Source organism: Sesamum indicum, linkage group LG11, assembly GCF_026168435.1.
Source record: "Sesamum indicum cultivar Baizhima isolate 11 linkage group LG11, ASM2616843v1, whole genome shotgun sequence".
NCBI classification, from domain to species: domain Eukaryota; kingdom Viridiplantae; phylum Streptophyta; class Magnoliopsida; order Lamiales; family Pedaliaceae; genus Sesamum; species Sesamum indicum.
Window position 1 is genome coordinate 4233529 of NC_142667.1, and position 23061 is coordinate 4256589.

A 23061-nucleotide genomic window follows, 5' to 3' on the forward strand; every position below is an offset into this window, starting at 1 on the left:
TTAGATTTTCAATGTAGAGGTACTATGATGTTTCTGTGTTTTCTAAAAGCAATGGCTTTACGATCAATGCAAAAATTTTGAGTTTTTTGGAGTGACAAGGATTTGAGGTTCATCTCACCTTCGTCGGGAACATAATTTGTATAGAAAAAATACGATATGCATAGATTGTTCCACCGAGAGTACCAGGCAGTTGCATGCAACCAGAACCCTCAGGGCACAACCTCAGAGTACTAGTCTGCAGATGGTTATACTCCTTAAAAGCTAAAAACCAGATCAAGAATGCAGAAACTAAATCATACCACTAAAAACTGGGAAAGATCACAACAGGACGAGAGATTCTTGGAACAACAGTTAAATGGTATAGGAAATACGAAACATCTAAAGCCAAAGTCAAGAATCTACCAATCTACTGTTAATCGAAGCTACAGTACAATTTTTGTCTACTGAATGTAATAAAGGAGATTCTTAAAATAATGAAAATGCATCCCACAATGTGTGAGATGTCTCCTTAAACAATGGGCTGACCTAGTGAAGGATGTCAGGAACTATCTTCATGAACGGGAACCACGTCTGCTAGCTGAGAGTTTGTTGATTAACAAATGAATCGCCTGAGGACACTTAGGAAAAAAATGCCTGTACAAAGAACCAACAATAATCAGCAATAATCTATCCCAGAATGATAATCTCGACATAACTAGCAGTATAATCTTCCGACGAGCCCAGACAATCAATGCCAAAACTCATTACAGAAACCATTTCGCGGCCTCTTGCTGGATATGATGTCTGAAAATGAGTCAACCAACTGTCCTGCCAAACTACTTGGATCATCAATTAGTGTTTGAATAAATGTGTTGACCACTCTGCGCTCCTGCTCCGTTGATCTCAGACTGAACCATGTTAGCAACTTCAATCTAAAATCCTTCTTGATATAGCCCTCACATTCCAGCCAACGGATGATCTTTACACAGTATTCAAAGTTCTCATCCAAGCATCCAGACACAGCGTGGACTTGGAACGGAGATCCATTGGTCAAAGTGCTATCAGAATCTTGCATTTCCCCATTGGTGCTATTTCTCCTCTTTCGGCAACCATCTTCCTTGGAGTCAACAGCTGGTGCTTCTCCCGGTTTTCTCAGAACTTCATGAGAAAAAGCATCATCATCCGCCTCAACTGCTGGCCCGAAAGTGCAGCCATTACCTTCATCTCTGGATGACTCAACAGGGGGGGTAAACTCTTCGTTTAGATCGGGCACAGAAGCAACATTCAAGTCAAGCTGACGTGAAACAGATGGCAACCTTTGCTCCTGAGCTTCCACCTTAACTACGTCCGGAACATCATGAAAGCATTTCGGGATACCAGCACCACAAAATGACTCCAAACATCCTTGTTCTTGAGCCAGAGCTAGCCGCAAGATTTTTCCAAGGTCTCGAACCTTGAATCCTGAGTCCAATTCTATGTCTGTTGCAGTTCTGTGTTGTTGTTTGGAACGAGAACTCCCTTCGTTATGTGAATTCTCCTTCTCAGGGATTCCTGCTACACAGTTAGAGTTCTTGTGAATTATTTCGACACTCTTCGTGAAGCACTTGACCTCAGAGTGTCCAAAGTCACCAGTGTCAGTATAAGATACTATCCGGATGGAGTACTCTGTGCAAGGCTGCAGATTTGATATGCAAATTCTCCTCTTATCTCTTGGGAAATCAGAAGCAGGCTCTTTAGGGTAAATCTCTTCCTTTGTCCTTCGGTACCAGAGTCTGTAGCCCTTAATATCATCATGGGATGACGTTGATAATTCAATCAACAGAACAATAATTGATGAAGATGTCACTTCCTCGAACACGAATTTGCAAGCCGCAGGAAGTGAACTTTCTGCCAAAGGAGAAAATAGTAAAGTTGAGCATTATGACCAAAATTTCTTTCATGACCAAAATGTAACACATATTACCAGTTAAATTAATTCCTGTTGTAGACTTCAAGGCCATCAATTCATCAGCTTTTTCAAGTGCAAGAGAGCAGAGGCTCTGTACATCAACTGCTACAGAGAGTCTACTAACAATGCCCCGAGCCATCTTCGCCGAAACTCCATCAACTGGGCCCACCTCTGTTTCCAACTTGGCTTTTGCTTCTCTAACAAATTCATGGAGTTCATTAAACCTGGAAGTACCATCCAGGAGCCTGTAGCTCAGGAATATCCTATAACATAGCACATCAACACGGCGAGCATCCTTCGCTATAACTAACTGCTTCTTCCAGCATCTGGCAAACATATGATGTTAGAAAGCCGCAAAACCACATTTGAATATATTTATAATCTAGTAATTAAGCTCTCCATTACCTATGCTACATCATTATCTGAAAAATAGAGTGAAACTTGAAAGCAAATATATTTAGTGCCAGTCGGAAACAAAAGGCCATATCTATCAACGAGTTCGGTTTTTCAACAGCTGCCATGCAATGATATTTTTTGCAGCTAACAAATGTTTCAGACTTGAAAGTCGAGAGGTATATGCAACTAAATTGCTTCAAGAGAATGAACACCGCACAAAACTACACATGTAAAGTTTGTGTGAACTTAACAAAAACTTTAACTATTTCCTCATTAGTTCCATTGAATACAAATTGCAATTATTTAATTGAGTAGTCGATAAAATTTAGTTCAGAATGAATAAGGTGCAAAAAGGAGGGAAGAGTGAAGGGATGCGGTTGATAGTAAAACCACAGTAAAAGTAAACAGCTTACCCAAGTATTCCTGAAACTTTGCCACAAGAAGCGCAACAGTAGCTTCCGTCCAATTGCATCAATAACCCCAGGTCAACAACCCCCACCTTACCACGTTGGAGGGCGCATTCAATGTGGCAAGATAAGCCACAAGAGTCACCCTGACCAGATTCAGATGTGCATTCCAACCAAAGACTTGGGTCCTTGTTGTCATCAAATAAATGACAAATGCAGCAAGAGCACCTCTTGCAAAATGTATCATCCGCCGAAAGAGTAGCCCGACATGCAGAATTTTTACAAATCCATGAATTTGAACATCTTAAATCAACACAAGGCTCTGGGCTTGGAGGAATTCGAATAGGGTTTTCTCCCTTCCTTTGTTGTTTCTTAGAAAGTGTATGCTGATCTTTGGGACTTGAAGATGCTTTCTTGATTTCGTGAGGCTTTGAGCCTTTCTTAATTGCCTTTGGAAGTTGTTCGGCCATTTTGAAGCTTTGTGAAGTTGATTGCCTCTTTACCTTATAAACTAATTGAGAACTGAGATACTTTGGACATTAATTCAAGAATTCTTCTCATAGTTCTGGGAAACTTGAAGCATCATCAGGGTTCCCATTATTCTCCCCTTTCCTTTGCACACTGTATGAAGCTATTGAATACAGAAATTATATAAGAATTATATTACAGGATGTGGAGCAGAGTTGAAATAACAAGTTTGAGAAGATGCATGCTGGTGACTTTCAGAAGCTCAGCAACACAATTCAGGTAGTATTTTCTTATGAATTGGGGACTGGATGTTGATGCAAACAATTTTAGAAAGTGGAATTCTTGGCGGTTTTCCAGATTGAGCATACTATGCTATAAGCAATCACACAATGGGTGGGATGAGTCAGGTTTGTGATAGCCATTTCTGTCCAGCAACATAGTATCTCAGGCTCCTCAATCATTATCTTTACAATAGAAAACATATTTTACTCAGAGATTCATATCAGAAATCCCCAGCACAGTACCATACTAATTCTCTGTAAACATTTCTTACATTCTGATTTCTTTTTCCATCCCCACTTAGCGGTAGCTTTAGAAAACTGGAAAAATTATTTTAATCTGTTTTGTCAGGTACCAAACAGCTTTCTCCAGTTAAACCGTCGTCAATATCCATTTATATGTTATAACATCTGATTAGACAGATGAACATATTGTACAAACTTCATGCAATTTCTTATACAAGATTATCAGTTGGAAAGAAATGATATACAACTAATATGACCAATAACGATACAACTGCTAAGAGAGAAAGACAAAAGTAGCTTTTATGAAATCCTGGCAATTCATTCGTAACACAACAAAAACAATCAATTTTACCTTGAACAAGAGCATATCTTTCTCTCAGACACCAAATTATCCTGACCCAAAGTTTCAGATTGATATGTCAGTGCTTCTCAGTCACAACGAACACGAATTGTCCATGAATGGGCCTCCCTGAGATGATGGGGAAAATGTTTTTAAAGTGAACCAGAAAAAAAATGATAGAATTTAAAACTGTTTCAAAGTGACATACAGATAAAACAAAAATTTATACAACATACTAATAGCTGATACGTGCAGACACAAAGCTGAAAATTAGAGCCAAACGACCTTTCTTTTTCGAGCATATCCAATATTTTGTTGCAACATTTTCCAACCACCAGGAACGAAAGTAACACGAGGGAAATATTCTGTGTGCATATCTTCAAATAATCGGGTTCAGTAACACAAAGATCCTACCAACAGAACAGATAAAACAGATACTAGATCACAACTCAACAATTTCTCAAGTCCCTAAACTACCATTGCTCCCTTAGCTCGATGAACCAGTTAGGATAAATAAACAAGAAAAAAAAAAACTAAAATCCCTAAAAAGTGAAATGCAGGCAGAATTTCTATCCAATACCGCAAAATGATAGCAGTAAATCACAAAAGAAAACTTAATTTGACTAAAACCCAAATCTGAAAACCCTAGGGAGATTCACTTAGTTGAAAAAAGATTTCACCTTCTGCCGAACTCGATGGGTTTGCTCTGGCTTTGAGATCTTACCTAAGTAAAATTTGGGCAAATAATTCCCTCCGAGTTGATCGTCAAACTCGACGCCCCAAATCGATGGCTGAACTGTTTGGAGCTCGTGCGAGGCAATGCTATCTGCGTGTTCGTGAGGGATTCTGCACGATTTTTCAGCGGGTCGGTTTTTAACCCCGTGCCCCACCCATATTTTTTGTCCGGGTCAGTACCCGATAACCCAGCCCAAAATACTGAACTCTTAGATTGGTTAGTAAAGGCCCTTTCAATTTTTCCTCTGGGCCTGAGTTTGGGCCCAATAGTACTTTCAAGTTTCAATTGTAAGCAGTGGTTTCCCTCCTTTGAAATTGATGATTTTATGATTAAAATTAAGTCTGAAGTACGTTCATTGGATATTTATCTTATTTTTATGTGAATTATTATAATTTATTTATTATTATTAGTAATATTGATGTATTAGTTAGATTTAAGTATTTTTCAAAGAAAAAAGAAAGAAATTGATGATTTTATTTTCCAAAATACCCTTTTTACTGCCAAATGATTTTAGATTGCATTCGGATTGAAAAGAATTTAAAAATTCATAATTATAATTTTTTTGAATTTGTTTGGATATTTTGAATTTAAATAATTTCAGAATTTTCAATTCTAATTGTGAACTATGTTTTGTTAAATATTTATAAATTTTAAATTTTTTTCAAATGTAGTTATTTAAAAGTCTTTCTCCAATTTTTTCTCTCAAATTCAAATGTGCCCTTAAATCCAAATTATTGGAAAAAAGAATAATTAAAATATAGTACAATTTGATTTGGCAAGGGAAAAAATCAAAATCAACTGTAGGAATTTAAGAAAGTCAATAGAAATTTAATGTGACACATACTCAAAGTCCTGAAAAATAAATAGCCACTATCAATAATTCCACGAGAAGTATATAATATTTAAATACTCCCTAGATGAGACCTAAGTGAGACTTTTTTTTTGGGGGGGAGGGGGGGGGGGAATGAGTATCAAAATACGAGTTTTAGATCAAATATGGATTTTGCATTATAAATTGACTCAAGAATTAATAGTTCACTTTCTCAACAACATCAACTTTGTGTAATCAGTTTATCAAAACACATTCATGTGCCATTCTTAGAATCCTCATTTGGGGGTTATGATTCGGGGAGAAAGAAGGAAGAAGAAAGCATCAAAATACGTGTTTTAGGTCGAATATGAATTTTGTATTATAAATTGACTTGAGAATTCGTTATTCAAGTCCTCGATAACATCAAATTTATGTAATCATTATGTTGGAATTGAGTTATTGCCATTCTCAGAATCCTCGTATGGGGGTTTATGATGGTGAGTGTGCACTTCTATTCAGCGTCGAATGAAGACTAGGGTAAATTTAGGTGGTATATAATTTCAAATATTCTCTTTCCTTAGTGAGACGTTATTTCAAGGATAAATTCACGACTAACAGTCCAATTAAAAAGACAGAAACATGCACGTGCAAGATAGTGTAATCAAAATGGACTAGTGCAAACTACATCATTAAATGTAACTAATTTATTAAAGGAAAAAATGCAAGCAATCCCCCTATAATATTGTAAATGAGTAAATTATCCCCCTATGAACAAAAAAAAAAAACAGAATTTACCTTTTTCTTTTTAAAATGCAGCAATTTATCCATTGTGTTTTTTAAAATGAAGCAATTAACCTCCTTAGATGGGGAGGTAGATTGCTTCATTTTAAAAAGTACAGTAGGTTGATGCATACCAAATTTTTCGCCACACCACGAGATTAAGGATCTTCAATGAAAATCTTAAGATCAAAGGGGACTAACCCTACAAAACAAAGTTAGCACTCCAATGCTTAAATCAGTAACGGTTTTACTGAAAAAGAGTAAAGAAAACATTAATGAAAGTGCGAATAATGATAGAAAATAATAATAAAGTATATATATTTGTGTAGTGTGAAAAATGTAAGCTCAAAATTGCCTAAAAACCGATAGAGAAATGAGAGAATAAGTGACGGTTTAAGAGTGAAGAATAATGTTACCAAATGACTGTAATATACCTCTATTTATAAGCATGTACAAAGTAGGATACTAGAGTTGTTGTAGAGTGTCGTACGCCGTTGAAAAGTCCTTTGAGTTGGCTATCTTTAAAAAAAAATCATTTATGATTTGGATAAATATTTAAAGAGATATGACTGTTTTACCAAGTCATGCCATGTATGTCTAAAAATCTTAGAATCCATTACTTGTGGATTCTCAGCTCATTTGTCTTTAATCGACTAGGAGACACTCGAAGATATTTTAGGATGATGTGTCTTGATGTATTAGCAAGTTATGTGACGTGTTCGTCCAACTATATGACGACGTGTCTAGCTGGAATGGGCTTGTTTTTTCGGCCTGCCAGTTTAGAAAGTTTGTGGGCCTTCCTCCTTGTTGATGGACCAACTGGTCTCATAACTAGTTGAGCTGGCCTATTTTGTTTGTGGGTCCGATCCAATATTTTTAAGAGACATCATCGCTCCTCCCACTCCAAGAGTGCAAATCATAGAGTTGGACTACTGAGTAGGTAGAATATCCTTAAAAAAGATTAAGAGACCTTTCATGCTCGTTAGTAGGACAAATCCCGTTGGGATTCTTGAGTAATGTTGACTGGCAGAAGGACTCCAGCTGGAGAGTCCTTCCATCTAGGGAATTTTTTAATTGACGTGGCTGCATGAATTTTCTACTATTCCTTGTTATTCCTGCAGGTTAATATAAATACTTGGTTGAGAAATACCTAATTTATATGCTATGTAAAAATGTTCCCTGCAAATGTTGGAGTAATGTGTAGATACTAGTATAAGTTATCCAAGTAGTAAAAGGGAATGCTTTATCACACAAGTTTAACTAGAAAACTAGGTAGCTAGAAAATTAGATAACTAGGTAAGATGATTCTCCCCAGTAGATAGGTTTTTGCTCTTACAAGCCTGTAAGTTTAGACAACTTGTTATAGGGAAAGAAATATGACATGTCTTGCCAAACTGATGCATGCGTATTTGTTCTAGTTGCTCCTCTCGTTAGTGAGGAAGATGTGATTTCATTAGTAAGCGAGAATATATCTCACAAGTAAAAGAGTAAGGATAGAACTCAAGTAGTAATTTAGCCTAAGTAGGTTTTATTAGCATTATGCTGAAACAAATGTGCCAACAGAAGGTAGCTGGAAACTGAAGTGAGTGTGTTAGCTGGTAGTTGTTTGCATGTTGTATATGCCAACTAGTGATGGCTAAGTTAGATGTGTGTGCCAGCTAGTAGCGGTTCATGTCACTACGTGCACTGGTTGGTAGCAGCTTATGTTAGTGCGTGCACCAGCTAGGGGCGACTAACATAGAAGTGTGCGCCAGCTAGGGGAGACTTATTAAGAGGGTGCGCCGGCTGGTGGTGACTTATTAGGAGCTTGCGCCGGTTGGTAGCAACTTACTAAGTGCGTATGCCAGCTAGAGACGACTTATGTAAAAATGTGCGCTAGCTAGTGGCAGTGACTTATTTGGAGCCAACTCTGAGCTGAAAAGTGAGCTTGCGAGAAATACAAGATGAAAAGCAAGAATTGGCTTTTCATGTGAGATAATTTTTGATAGGATAACAAATTCTAAATAGAGAGTAGGAATTTCAAAAATAAAACTTCCTGAGATTATACGCATTCTATGATTGAGAAAGCCTACTGCCATCAATATATCTTTGTAGTTGGGCTGCATTTGTGAACTTACAAATATGCTCAGCTGGACCAATGGTACCATCATATGATTTCCTCGCTGAAGGGAATGCCACATTCAGTGGTTATGGTCTATTTGGTGACTTGCTAGCAAAGCTACACCATCTCTTTCCTTAGTGATAGCCAGATTTCAGGCGGCTGAAGGGTGGCTGCTTCCTTGCCTGCAAAGTCAACAGGAGTGGATCGATCCTGTTGGAGCCCAGCAGGAATCCGCTCATCGATTTCTTGGCTTCCTAGTGTTCCACCTCTTTCCAGCTAGGAAGAGGGTCCTGATGAACTGACGAAGGTGCTCACAGAAGAGCGGCTTCATAGCCATAGGTCCAACTATTTGGTCGAGAGCTGGAATTGGATCATTGGCAACTCCTAAGGTTGGATCAGGAACAAGAGCATTGCAGCTCCTGATGTTGGATCTACTGGTGGAATAGTAGGACTAGCTACAACAGGGAGGGAAAAGTTTCCCTTGTAAGATCCATTGCCAGCTCCATTGTCTGAATTGATCATATTTCATACCAAAGCTTAAGTGTTCTCACAAACAGCTCCAATAATGCATACCAATTTTTTGCACACTCAACAAGGTTGAAGGATTTTCAAGAAAAAATTTAAGATCAACAAGGACTAACCGTACAAAATAAAGTTTAGGGGACATCACGGTAATTTGTTATTTTTTTATCACAGGGGATAGTTTACTTATTTGCAATATCTTAGGGTTAATTCATTAAACCCCTTAATTAAAGGATAAGTAACATTATTGAATACAATTATTTTTCCCCCCTTTCCATCTACCTTTAATGTAAGAGTTTGTTCTATATTTATAAATCGGGAAACATCCAGAGATCCTCCTATGATAATAGAAATGTACACAAAACCCCGTGTAAAATTAAAATATCAATCACACCCCTAGTGATATGAAAAAAATAATAAAAAAACCGCTTGAGGCCAGAGTTTGTGTTACACGCGCATTGACTGCAAGTATGGGTCTGGAAAGTGTATTATTTTGATAATTTTGCCCTTCTCTCCATATATAATATTATATACTATATAATATATAATAAATATAATTTAATAAATTTTGAAATATATATAAATATCTATTAACAATAAGATATTATTTTATATGCAAATATATAATTATATTAATATTTCTAATATAATATTCTTTAAATTATATAATTAAATTAATTAAAAATAATTTTAAAAAAAAACGTACTGCAAAGCAAGTACGTACCTTCCGCCATTAATCACCATTCCAGATTCAATGGTGGCTACGCACCATAATCATGTATAACTATAACTATTATCGTTAATATATATATATATATATATATATATACCTGGAGCAAAAAAGAGGTGCAGGATAGTTCTGGTGGAGCTATCGCCTTGTAGAATATCGATTTTGCTTAGAGATTGGAAGTGTTTCCCCGACGATTTTGGTGGGTTCCGACAATTCTAGAATCTTTATGAGGAATTGATGAAATTGGATGGGAAGGGGTTCACTCGACTCGCATGAAGGTGGCGGTTCGAATGGTAGTGGTCCGTAACCATGGGTCATGCCAGTGATGGCGAATTGACGATGGGAGGTCGCGATGGTCAAGATAAGAGCCCAATCGCTATGGTTGATTAAACTAAGAATTGTTTGGGGGGGGGGGGGAGGAATGATCGCGCTGAGCAGGGGAGTCGAATGGTATGAGCGACAGCTGGCAACTCATCTAAATGGCGACTGACCACAGATAGAGTGGGGAAGAAGGTGGGTTGGGAATAGGGGGCAGCATGTCTTGGGCTGGGGGTGGGGGGTTGATTATTATTTTTTAAAATAGTACTTTTATCTTTATATTACAACAGAGGGCATTTTAATCATTGTTCCTAAAAAAATTAGCCCAAATTGATCAAAGGGCATTGTGATACATTATTTCTAACAAAGAGATGAATTTTTATATTTAAATTCTTCACAGAAGATTTTTTAATATTTTTTTATGTCATGTGGAATCAAAATGAATTTAACTCTTTATAGATCTCTAAGGTCGGGAATTAATAAATGCATGATTAATTATGTATACTTTTATGAGCAACATTTCATTAAGATATTTAAAAAATATAAATATAAACACCGTCAGAAGGGATATCCACATACAAATACATTGCACGAAAATGTCAAACCCTAATTAATATATATATATATATATACATATATATTTCAAGAAATCTACGTGAATTTGTATATATATAGACTATATAATACATGTGACTTTACAAATTAATTATTATCATTCTTTTTTTTTTAGTGGTGACGATCAATTCATGATCTTGTGATCTTGATGGATGGTCAGTCGATGATTAGCATGATATATATTTACATATATACATCGTGTCCTTCCATAATCCCTTTAATATATTCAATAGTTAAATACACTAATCATATGTGTTCACTTTATATTTATTATTAAGAATGTTGACCATTAATTAATATTATATAAAATAAGTATAAATAAATGTGCATGCGTATATATATATATATATATATATATATATATGTTAGTCAATGTAAATGCATCCCCCTCTCTTGCAAGTATTGACTACATATGAAAGGACTATAACTTAGTGTCGGTGAGGCCCAATTTAGTTGATGAAGTTGCGGAGAAATATTAAGAGCTCATGAGTTTGAACTCCACAATATATTTACTTTAATATTAGTTATTAGTTTATTGTAATAATAGTTAATGGTTGGTTATATATATTTGATGTTGGTAATTGACGTATAATGACCGTTGATAATTGAAATTTTATATATAATGTACTCGTAATTGATTCATTCAAACAAAAAAAAAAGGGTAAATTACAGTTATTTTTTTAAAAATTTGGCATAATTATAAATACTTCATTGTTGTTTAGGAAATTTTAACTACTCCTGATTTAATGTTCGTCTAACAACAAGCCCACTCCATTAGCCTTCATTATATTTTCATCTATTTTTTGTGGTGAACTGATCAAAATACCTTTTGGATTGTTAGTTATAGTTTTATATATTTTTTATAATTTCGTAAAGAAAAATAAGGACTAATATGCCATATGGATTATTTACTTTATCAACCCTTTATTTTTTTCAAATACTTTTCTCTAAAAAAAAAATAACTAAAGTAAAGTATTAACTTTCACCTCATTGTCTAAGGGCTACACAATTATTTTTTATTTAAAAAGAGTATTTATAATTTTTTAACACACGAGAGAATATTTATAATTATGTGATACTTTACCTCCTAAAGAAACACACACTAGCCTATAATAGTGGGGAGATTGAGAAATATTTTAGGTGTAATTATCTTAATCCCCCCCTAATCATAGGGAGGACTCTAATTATTTATTGTGCCCTAATTGTATTATTAGCCTTGTTGAAAAAGAGGGATAAAATTTCTTGTAATAAAATTCATTTGGTTGGCAAGTAGGGCACGTTAGGCAGTGGAAAAAAAGAACGTTTTTTTGGATTTTTTTTCTTCTTGGTTCCTATAATTTAGGTTGATTTTAGTTTTAGCCCTTTATTTTCTCTCACTTAACAATTTTATCCTATATTTAAATTTTTGACACATTTAGCCTGATTTCTGTCACAAATTTCAAAAATAAAATATGATTTTACTAAGAATATTGAAAATTTGGAAACTAGAGCATATATAATTAATAATCCATATTTGGACAAGTCATAGTACCAGTCAGACAAGATATAAATATATATATGATCCGTATCAAAACTTGGTCACACCACAAAAATTGAAGGATTTTTCGCGAAATTTTAAGATTATCGGGGACTAATCCTGTAAAATGGAGGCTAACATTGCAATGCTTAAGACAGTAATGAAAGAAAAATAAAAAGAAAAACTTGAAATAAAAAGTGAGAATGATGGTGAGATATGATTGATGGTGAGATATGATTGACGGTAGGGGTGGCAACGAGTCGAGCTCGATTTTATAATTTCGAGCTCGAGCTCGATGAGATGATTTGACCTTTTCAAACTCTGTCTGTAACTCACTAGAGGCCCGGGAAACAAAGAGAAGATGTGTACGAACGAGATATCCAGCAACAAGAAGAAGGAAAAGGATTGAATAGAGGAACTCCCGAACATTTGGCGATCTCAGATGTGTCGATATCAATGGTGACTCATTATTTCGATGAATCATTTCTTCGGACAGAAAAAGATTATGTAAACACTTACTCGAAATCTTACTTATCAGATTCCATTGTGGAAGACGCCGTTTTTTCTGAAGAATTCGCCATGATATACCTGATCCATGCATAATATCATGAAAAATGGATACAAATTTTTGACTTAGTATCGGCAATAGGTCTGAAAAAGTATCTAAAAATATCAAATTTAGATATTTGTACCCTGTCGAAGTAAGGAACCATGGCATATATGTTTGGAATAGATTCCATTTTGAGAGAGTTGAAAAAACACTATCTCGTTGAAAGGTTCTATACATCTGCCCTTTCTGAGCTCGAGCTCGAGCTCGATTTTTTTTTTTTTTTGTTTTTTGATTTATTTATTATTATTATTATTATTATTATTATATTAAATTATGGAAAGCACCAATTTTTTGCATAAATTTATAAGTAATAAAATAGATTGTATAATGCATACTATATTATTGTTATTATTATTATTAGATTAAATAATGAGAATCACCAATTTTTTACAAAAATTAATAAGTAATAAAATAGATTGCATAATGTACTATATTATAAATATACCAAAATATAGTATGAAATTCTAATTTATTGTTATAAATATAAACTATTGATTAGTTCAGTTGTAATACAATTAATAAATTGTACAAAAAAAAATCATTCTGAACAGTTTAAAGTTATTAGGAAAGTATCAATTATCTGAAATAATGCAATTGAAATACATAAAAATATTTTATAGTTGATATTAATATATGTTCACAATTTGCAGTAAATTTATATACTTATAAATGTTAGTATTACATGGATTTAACTATCATCTTACATTGTTGAACAACATTGGTTAATCAGACCATTAAAATTCAGATCAAACTGTTAGATATGATCAAACTTACAGAAAAATACACTTGGTAAAGTTTTAGACTTATTGGATATACGGATGTCAATATATCGTACTCTGAATATAAGAATAATCATTCAAGTCGGTGTATCATAGAATCAGGCCATGTGATTTTAAATCAAACCGTCTGACATGATCTAATGGACACAGACTTATATATATACTGTAGCAACCCCTAATGCTGCTATGGCTATATCATCCCTAAACGTCATACTTAAAGTAATCCCTGTGTTCATATATATAAATTTGCACATAATCATCTAATCAATTTGCATACGTAATCCCAACACGTCATAACAGGTATTATCAACCCACAACAATATATATATATATATATATATATACATATCAAACACCACAAGGTGATTCATCACAAGTAATCCGTACGCTTATATTTTCTCTGTACAATAAAATGTGATTTGTACTCTAACTGACAAAGACGAGAAAACTGCATACTGGCCCGACCTACCTCAATATAGCACGTAGACCTATTTTTCGACAGTCAGACACCTCAAAGTTTACTCTTGAAAGAAAATGTCAGCAGAAGAATAAGCCTGCCACTCAGTAAGTAAAAATAACCAGCCCTATCTATATATGTATATTAAACACAATCAAAACAGGATAAGTAGGCAACATGCATGGAATACAGTCAATTTAATTCCAACATAATCAGCTGTAATACACCACATAGCTATCTCACAATAAGATAATCATTTAAACTTCCTTTTTCCTAGTTTGCTTACCAAAAGGTGATATCATGTTTTTTCCGTCATCTCAATCTCACCGTTACATAAATTTAAGTGAATCCCCTTGACAGTCGGCTTATCAATCTCATTTCGCACATAGCTCTTTCATTTCGCACATCTTTTTCATATCGCAGCATCGCTCTTTTCATATCATATTTTCGCCTTATACGCTTTTCAACACATCAAAGGGTATTCACACCATAATTATATTCAATTTCCACCACTCCCTCCTTTCCACATATCACCATTCTTGTAAGCAACTAGTAACGTAAAATAATATATCAACATATTCTCGTTCCAGACATCCACAATACATCAAACAACAAACATAATATTTCAACTTATTCCCTCATTCCACGTACACAATACCGTCAATCAAATCAACTCATCAATCACTCACATACTTTCAGATAAATCAATGTCAGCATGAACCACAAATTCATATAACAGTAAAACCACAAAAAAATGGGACATATATAGATAATACTAATTATTTACTTACCTCGACCTTACAACGCTTTTATCTATCCAATATGTAGTGGTTCGGTCTTTTCACTTTACTCCCGTATCCTATAATGAGTTATATCATATACAGTTAATATATCGAGAATATCGTAATTTCTTTTTTCAATATAATATTTAATATTGTTCGTACAATTTCTAATAATTCTTTAATATTCCATTTCTATCGAAATAAAAATCTTCATTTTTCCTCTTTATTAACATACCATTTATTAAATATAGTTCTTGGAATATTTCTATGAATTTTCTATCAATTTCTCGCTATTATATAATTTAATTAAATAACAATATGTAGAATTGCATACTTGATTAACAATTCCAATGGAATTGTATAAATTGGCTATCATAATATTTAAATCTAACAAGTTTAATAATCTAATTAACTAACGATATCATCTCTATATTCGATTTTATATTCAATTCGACAATAATTTAAATAGCCAAACTCATAAAAGATTCAAATTAAATAGTACATCGCTCAATATAAATAATATTTAATAAAAGAACTAATTAAATAATATAATTATATAAATTAATAAAGATTAAAATAGAAACCTTACCCCACCTCGAGCACTGAATCAGAAAATGAAAATTGCAATTTGGTAAGTTGGTATTTTTGTGATTGTGTGATTAAGCGCACACATATATATATATATATAAGTAGTGGTGGGGCGGTGGGTGATGACCCACCCCGAAAATCCTTTTCTTTCCTTACTTTTTTTCTTTTCTTTTCTTTTCTCTTTCTTTCATATATATATATATGTATATATATTATTTACTAATATACATATATATATATATCATTTACATATATATATCATTTACATAGATATATGTAATATTATTATTAGTTTATTTATTGAATTAGACTTTTCTCAAAATACCTATCACGTCCCTTCTAAATTTCCTTAATTAATATAAGTTGTCCCCAAATATTATAACGAATTTCAATTTGATCCGTTCAAATTTTATTATATTCCAATTATGACCTATAATTTATTTATTAATTAACTAAAATTTTATAAAAACTTATCAACTAATCTCCCAATTATGTATTATAATATTTGGGGTTCACGTATAAATTTGGTGTGAATCAAGTGTCTAGATTTTAAGATATCGTAATTATTGATTAAATTTTTGATCTCATTATATATATAATAAAATAATAATTAAAATTATTAAAATTATTAAACCATCACTATTATTATCATTATTATTATTTTTAGATTAATTCATATGAATCACTAAATTTTAACATAAATTTATAAATAATAAAATAGATTGCATAATGCATAGTATGTATCCAATAATAATATAAAACTCAAAAATAGATAAAAAAAAATCATAAGTGAATTACTTGTCAATTTAGAAAAAGTATAACGTAATATAAATATATATTAAAATATAACATAAAGTTTATATATGTTACATTAAATAATAATTTTAATTATAAAAATATTATAATTTACTAAGTTGTTGATTTTTTTTTATAAAGATTAAATGTATAAATAAAAGTACCATAATTTATTATTATCCAAAATAAAATTATGATACTAATTAATAATTATAATATATGGTCAATTTTGATTATAAAATTGATCAAATATAAAATAAAAAATTCAATATATAAAAAATTCAAAAATAAAAATATGTATAAAAAATAGAAAAAGCTCGCGAGCCAGGCACAGTTGAACTCGAGCTGGCTCATTTGAGCTCGAGTCGAGCTTAAAATCGAGCCGACTCATGAAGCTCGCTAGCCGGCTCGACTCATTTGCCACCCCTAATTGAGGGTGATGAATATTCGTTTGGAGAGCGAATTATAAGCTTAGAACAGCTTTGAAAAACGAGAGAGAATAATGAAAGGAAGTAAGAGCTTGAGAATAAGAGAGATGTTAAGGCTTTTAGTAATAGGCATGTACAGAGCTGGATATGGAGCTAATGGTGAAGTGTCGTATTTCTTCATAAAGCCTTTCAAGCTGGCTATCATCCAAAACAAATCGTTTATCATTGGCGTCATCTATGGGAACACTTGAGCTTTGGCGTGAGAAATGACAAATTTCACAATTGAGATGACCACGGATCTTATGAGGGAGACTCTTCCCTCCCTGCTGCCTTTGGACCTACTATTCCACCTACACATCGCACTTTGGGAGATGCTAACATCCTTGGTCCAGATCCAGCCCCAGGAGGTAATGTTCCAGTCATAGCTCTAGCTCCCGACCAAGCAGCTGGACCTGCTATTTTAAACCCGCTCTTCTGTGAGCACCTTCATCAATTCATCATGGAGACCATCAACTCAATTCTTTGTGGCTCTCAAGCTAGCGGAGCAGGATCCTCTTCCTAACTAGAAAGAGGGAAACACCAGGAAGTCAAGGTATGGATGAGAAGATTCCCACTGGGTTCCAGCAAGATCAATCCGCCCTCGCTGATTTTGCGGGCAAAGAGGCAGTTGGACATCAGCCCCCTGGTATCAGGCAACCGTTGAAGAAGGAAATGGTGGAACTGCACCAACAAGTGACAAAAGAGACCATGCCTACTGAGCGTGATATTCCTTTCAGCAAGCACAACATAGTTGAAGAACTTCCTGCTTATTTCCGAGCACCTTCACGCCTACCTGCTTACGACTGTACCGCTAATCCAACTGAACATATCCATAAGTTCAAAAATGCAGCTTTGCTGCACTAGTATACTGATGGCATTAAATGTCATGTTTTTCTTACTACACTAATGAATTCTGCCCAAGAATGGTTTGACCAGCTTCTTGCTGGATCAATTAGATCTTTTGCAGAATTCAGCTCTCTTTTCCAACATCAGTGCGCTAGCAGCAAGAAGTATAGGAAATCAACCATTAGCCTTTTCGAAATCAAGCAGAAAGAGAAGGAAACTTTGAGGGCATATATCCAGCGTTGTAACACATCCATCCTAGAGGTCCCCACAATTTAGCAAAAGGTGCTAGTCAGCGCATTTATTCAAGGTCTTCTTGGAGGGCCCCTATTTGAATCTTTAACCAAGAAGCCAGCTACTATCTTTTTAAATGTACTAGCTCGAGCAGAAAAATATATGAATTTGGAGGACGTGTGGCTGGTGAAGAATAATGGACTTGATAAAAGAAAGGTAGAGTGGGTTGTCTTCTACTCGCAGAACAAGAGGAGAACCATGGGGATGTTTCAACCCCCTTGATCTAAAAAGTAACCACTACACACTTGTCATAATTAATCCTGCAAGGATGCTTATGGAAATCGATAGACTTCTTGCTTTTCAGTGGCCTAAAGTCTCATATGAAGGCCCTCAACTCCAAAATCTAAATATTTTTGTAGGTACCATAGAGAATATAGACACGAACCAATTGTTGTTGCCAGCTTATGCAAGAGATAGAACGACTGATTCAAGCCGACTACTTGAAGGACTGCGTGGATAAAGAGAAAAGGCATGAATAGAAGAAAGAACGTTCTCATCACAACAGTTCCCGTAGGACTAAGCAGCTAGCTGAGGATCCTCCCAAAAGGGAACACAGGAAACAAGAAGCTCCAGTTGGAGAGATGAGCTCAGAAAACGTCCCCGCTAAAGGAATAATGCATATGATAATAGGTGGACCAACGGAAAGGGACTCAGGATGAGCTAGATACGCCCACGCAGGCTGCCAGAATCGTTATAGAAATAGACCACAAGGGGCCCGCAGGGAGACCAATGATCCATTTTGGTCCCATTGACGCCTAGGGAATACATTTACCTCATAATGATGCAATTGTCATTTCTGCTACAGTGACTAATTATACCGTTCAACGTATCTTTGTGGATTTAGGTAGCTCTGCAGATGTCTTATTCTACAAAGTATATCAATAGATGGAGTTGGGGGACATCTCGCTAGAGCCAATGGATATTTTGCTGTATGGCTTTGCAGGAGATGTCGTACACCACTTGGGACTAATTTCGCCCTTTCTTTGGGCACAGAACCCACCAGGACGACTAGGATGGTTTGTTTCCTAGTCGTAGATATGCCGTAAACATACAACATAATTCTAGGGCGACCTGCTCTGAACACTTTCCAAGTAGTTATTTCTACGTACCATATGAAGCTGAAATTTCTTGTTGGAGAAAAAGTGGGAGAAGTCAAAGGTGATCAATACATGATACAAAAGTGCTATGTGGAAGCAATAAGAGGCAGCAGTGCAAAGATGGAGATGGGCCCTCCTAAGAAACAGAGCAGATGGTGTTTTACCCAGTAGGATGTTCTGAAATGCGTCATTCCCGCTCGTGTCCAGCCGACTGAAGAGCTACTAAGTATCCAACTGGTGCCTGGAGAGCCAGACAAAATCATTAAGATCGGTTCCCAGCTGAGTCCAGCATTAGTAGGGCAATTAACTGTCTTTTTATAGTAGAATTTCGACGTCTTTGCCTAGTCAGCCAGCGACCTCGTAGGTATTGATCCCAGTATACGGGTACACAGTCTAAATCTAGACCATGCCTTCCCCCTAATAAAATAAAAGAAGAGGCATTTGGGGTATGAGAAAGATAAAATTATACAAGAAGAGGTAAGTTATTGTCAGTAGGGCATATCAAGGAAATCTAGTTTCCAAAATGGTCATCCAATGTGGTGCTAGTGCCCTAACCAGGTAACAAGTGGCGCATGAGTGTTGACTTTTGAGATGTTAACAAGGCGTGCCCCAAGATTTCTATCCCTTACCCCATATAGACTAGCTGGTGGATTCCACCTCTAGTCATGAATTACTAAGTTTAATGGGTGCTTCGCAGGATTATCACCGAATTATGCTCAACCGAGATGACCAAAAGCGAGTTAGCTTCATCACATCAGGAGGAACCTATTGTTATGTTCTTATGCCTTTCGGACTAAAGAATGCAGGTGCTACATACCAATATTTAGTGCACCGCATGTTTCAAAAACAATTCGGATGCAACATGGAGGGAATATGGACGACATGCTGGTGAAAAGTCAGCAAATGGACTAACACCTCGCTGACCTAGCTAAGACGTTCAACATACTAAGAAGGTATCACATGAAGCTAAATCCAGCCAAGCGTGCATTTGGAGTGCGGACTGGCAGGTTCTTAGGATACATGGTTACGGAAAAAAATGATTGAGGTCAATCCATACAAAATTCGAGCTATCTAGGAAATGAAACCTCCTACTAACCTCAATGAAGTACAGAAACTTTCTAGACGCATAGCTATTCTTAGTAGATTCATATCTCAGTCAGCAGAATGCAGCTCGCCATTCTTCAAAGCACTAAGAAAAACAAAGAACTTTGTCTCGGATGAAGAGTGCCAATAGGCGTTCTAGGATCTGAAAACTTACTTAGCAGAATTGCTCCTGCTCACTAAACCAACACCTGGCTAGCCCCTGCTTATATATACTTAGCAGTAGGATAGCAGGCAGTCAGCTCTATGCTCATCAAGGAGGAGAAGAACACCAAAAGTCATCTATTATATAAGCAAGGTATTGCATAGGGCCGAACAACGGTACCCCAAGGTACAAAAACTAGCCTTCACTTTAATTATAATAGCACGCAAGTTACGACCTTATTTTTTGTCACATCCCATTTGTGTGCTTACGAATGCCCCATTGTGAGCCATATTAGGAAAAACTGAAACCTTAGGAAGAATGATCAAGTGGGCTATCGAGCTTAATAAATCTGATATTTCTTATCAGCCTAGTGTCAGCCATAAAGGCCCAAGTATTGGCCAAATTTGTAAATGAAGCCACGCTCGTTGAAAAGGACGGAAGAAGTTGGCTACTGCATGCAGATGGCTCTTCCACTCTTGTTGGGAGTGGAGTTGGAGTGGTGCTCACCAGCTCGCAGGGAGACAAACGGGAATATGCTTTGCTTTTCGAATTCAAAGCCTATAATAAGACCGAATATGAAGCCCTTATTGCTAGTATCAAGATGGCTTTAGATGCAGGAGCCAAGAATTAATTGCCTACTCCAATTCCCAGCTGGTGACAAATTAGGTGGAAGGCAAATATGAAGTTAAGGAAGAATGGATGAAAGGATACCTCCAGGAAATAGACGAGCTTACAAGCCAGCTGAAGAGCTTTCAACTCCACCAAATCCCGTGAACAGAAAACACCAAAGCTGACTATCTAGCTCGATTAGTCAGCTCCCTAGTCGATTATAACACTCGCACTATATCTGTAAGAACTCTCTTAAACTAACATAACTATCTTACAGATTGATACAGATTGGAGGAAACCACTCCTAGACTACCTCAAAGAAGGTATCCTCCCTGCTGATGAAATGGAAGCAGCCCGCTTAAGGAGCAAGGCGACTAGGTTCACTATATTAGAGGGTATCCTACATAGTTTCTCTCAACCTTACCTTCAATGTTTATCAACATAGGAAGGTAAGAATATAGTGCAGAAAATACATGAAGGAGTTTATGCATCTCATATATGTGGTATGGCCTTGGTAAATAAAACTTTGCGAGCAGGATACTTTTGGCCGACTCTCAAGAAAGATGCAATAAATTAGGTCAAGAGGTGTGGGCAATGTCAGAACTATGTCCCATTAATCCACGTCCCAGCCGAGCCATTTAAGGCCATACCAGCACCTTGCACATTCTCCCCCGTGAGAGTGGACATAGTACGATCCTTCCCAACTGCACAAGGACAACGTAAATTCCTTCTCGTGACAGTAGACTAATTTAGCAAGTGAGTGGAAGCCAAACCTTTAGCTAGAATCATCGAAAGCAAAGAGATAAAATTCCTTTGGAAAAATATAATTTGTATGTATGGTTTACTTCGTGTTATTATTTATGACAATGATCGTCAAATTCAAGGCTGGAAAAATTCAAGATTGGTGTGTTGAGATTAGCATCCAACAATGCTTCACGTCCGTTGCCTATACTCAAGCCAATGGGTAGGTCAAAGTCACTAACCGCATCCTGGTCCAAGGGATCAAAACAAAACTGGAACAAGTAGGTGGACAGTAGGTAGTCGCGCTACCCGACATGCTATGGTCATACAAAACCACCCCTCGATCCACTACAGGAGAATCTTCTTTCAACTTGGTATACTGATCAAGAGTCGTCATCCTGGCTGAAGCTGAGTTGGAAATCTTCAGGATACAGCATTATGAGCAGGAGAACAATGACGACTTGCTTTGAACCAATTTGGACCTGATAAACGAAGTACAAGAAGATGTTTGTGCCTGCATAGAAAGATACAAGCAGAGAATGGGCAGTGCTTACAACTAACGAGTTAGAATAAGAGAATTCTAAGTGGTTGAGTTAGTACTTTGATGAGCAGGTGCTCTTGGACCGATAGAAAAGCTAGCACCCAATTAGGAAGGACCTTACAAAATCATTCGTATCATCAAGTTTGGAGCATACAAACTTGACGATGTAGACGACAGAAAACTTTCTCGATCATGGAATACTTACAATCTCAGGAAGTTTTACTCCTGAAATCTCTCTATTTACAAACGCTTACCAGTGTACTCAAATATTCTTTTCTTAATAGAAGCGTATTCTTTGCTTTCCCTTCCATGATACCTGCAGGGTGGGATTTCAAATAAAGCTAATTGCACTAACCAGCACTCGTCTTTGCTTAAGTCACCTAGCTGACGCACGCTAAAATAAGTCGTTCGGTCGGTGCCTGGCACATGCTTTACTTAAGTCGCCTTCCTAGCGTACGCTTTACTTAAGCGCTTTGCTAGCATATACTTTATTTAAAAACCACTTTACTGTTGCGTGCCTTACTTAAATTTTCTCGCTGGCTCAAGCTTGCCTTGCTAGAGCAACTTCTATATCTGTCACTTAAACTGGCATGCTCCTGACAAGTGTATGCCCATAATTTAGTTGTTTATTCTGAAAATTGCTCATCTTTTACGATTCCTAAGTCCTTTAATATTTAGGTCTGTTTTATAGAGAGATACATCTTGTCTTGAAAACATTTTTCCTGGTGACAGCAGGAACACTTGGAATAAGTAGGTAAAGTATCCCCACCTTTCTGTCCATGCTTGTCATAAATCTGTCGCTTTTGGCAGGCATGAAAACATCTTTTTTGATCAACTAGCATGAGGTAGAGAATCCTAGTGACCCTCTTCTTGTTACGATATTATCTTAAGCTATTAAAGGAACTTTACTCACATAATTATGAAAGCCAAACACACAAAAACAATGAAGGACTAAAAATCAAGGAGCAAAAAAGGAAGGAGAATAGAATATAAGGAGCAGCAGAGGCTCCAGAAATAAATC

At 35.8% G+C, this 23061-nt stretch overlaps 1 protein-coding gene across 8 annotated transcripts; it reads right to left on the reverse strand.

Moving 5' to 3' along the window:
• Positions 1-280: 280 nt before the first annotated feature.
• On the reverse strand, positions 281-4941 carry VRN5 (Fibronectin type III domain-containing protein). 8 transcript variants are annotated; one of them, XM_088875843.1, is made up of 6 exons: positions 4787-4930; positions 4348-4472; positions 4075-4191; positions 2737-3361; positions 1943-2253; positions 281-1866 (listed from the first exon to the last, which is right to left on the reverse strand). In XM_088875843.1, exons 4-6 carry the CDS (start codon positions 3198-3200, stop codon positions 728-730), a joined length of 1914 nt encoding a protein of 637 aa, XP_088731969.1. In that variant the 5' UTR covers positions 3201-3361; positions 4075-4191; positions 4348-4472; positions 4787-4930; the 3' UTR covers positions 281-727. The 8 variants fall into 8 exon arrangements, with proteins under 8 accessions (XP_088731969.1, XP_020553492.1, XP_011093312.1 ...); XM_020697833.1 differs by having other exon boundaries at positions 4743-4914; XM_011095010.2 differs by having other exon boundaries at positions 4299-4472; positions 4743-4914.
• Positions 4942-23061: the final 18120 nt, after the last annotated feature.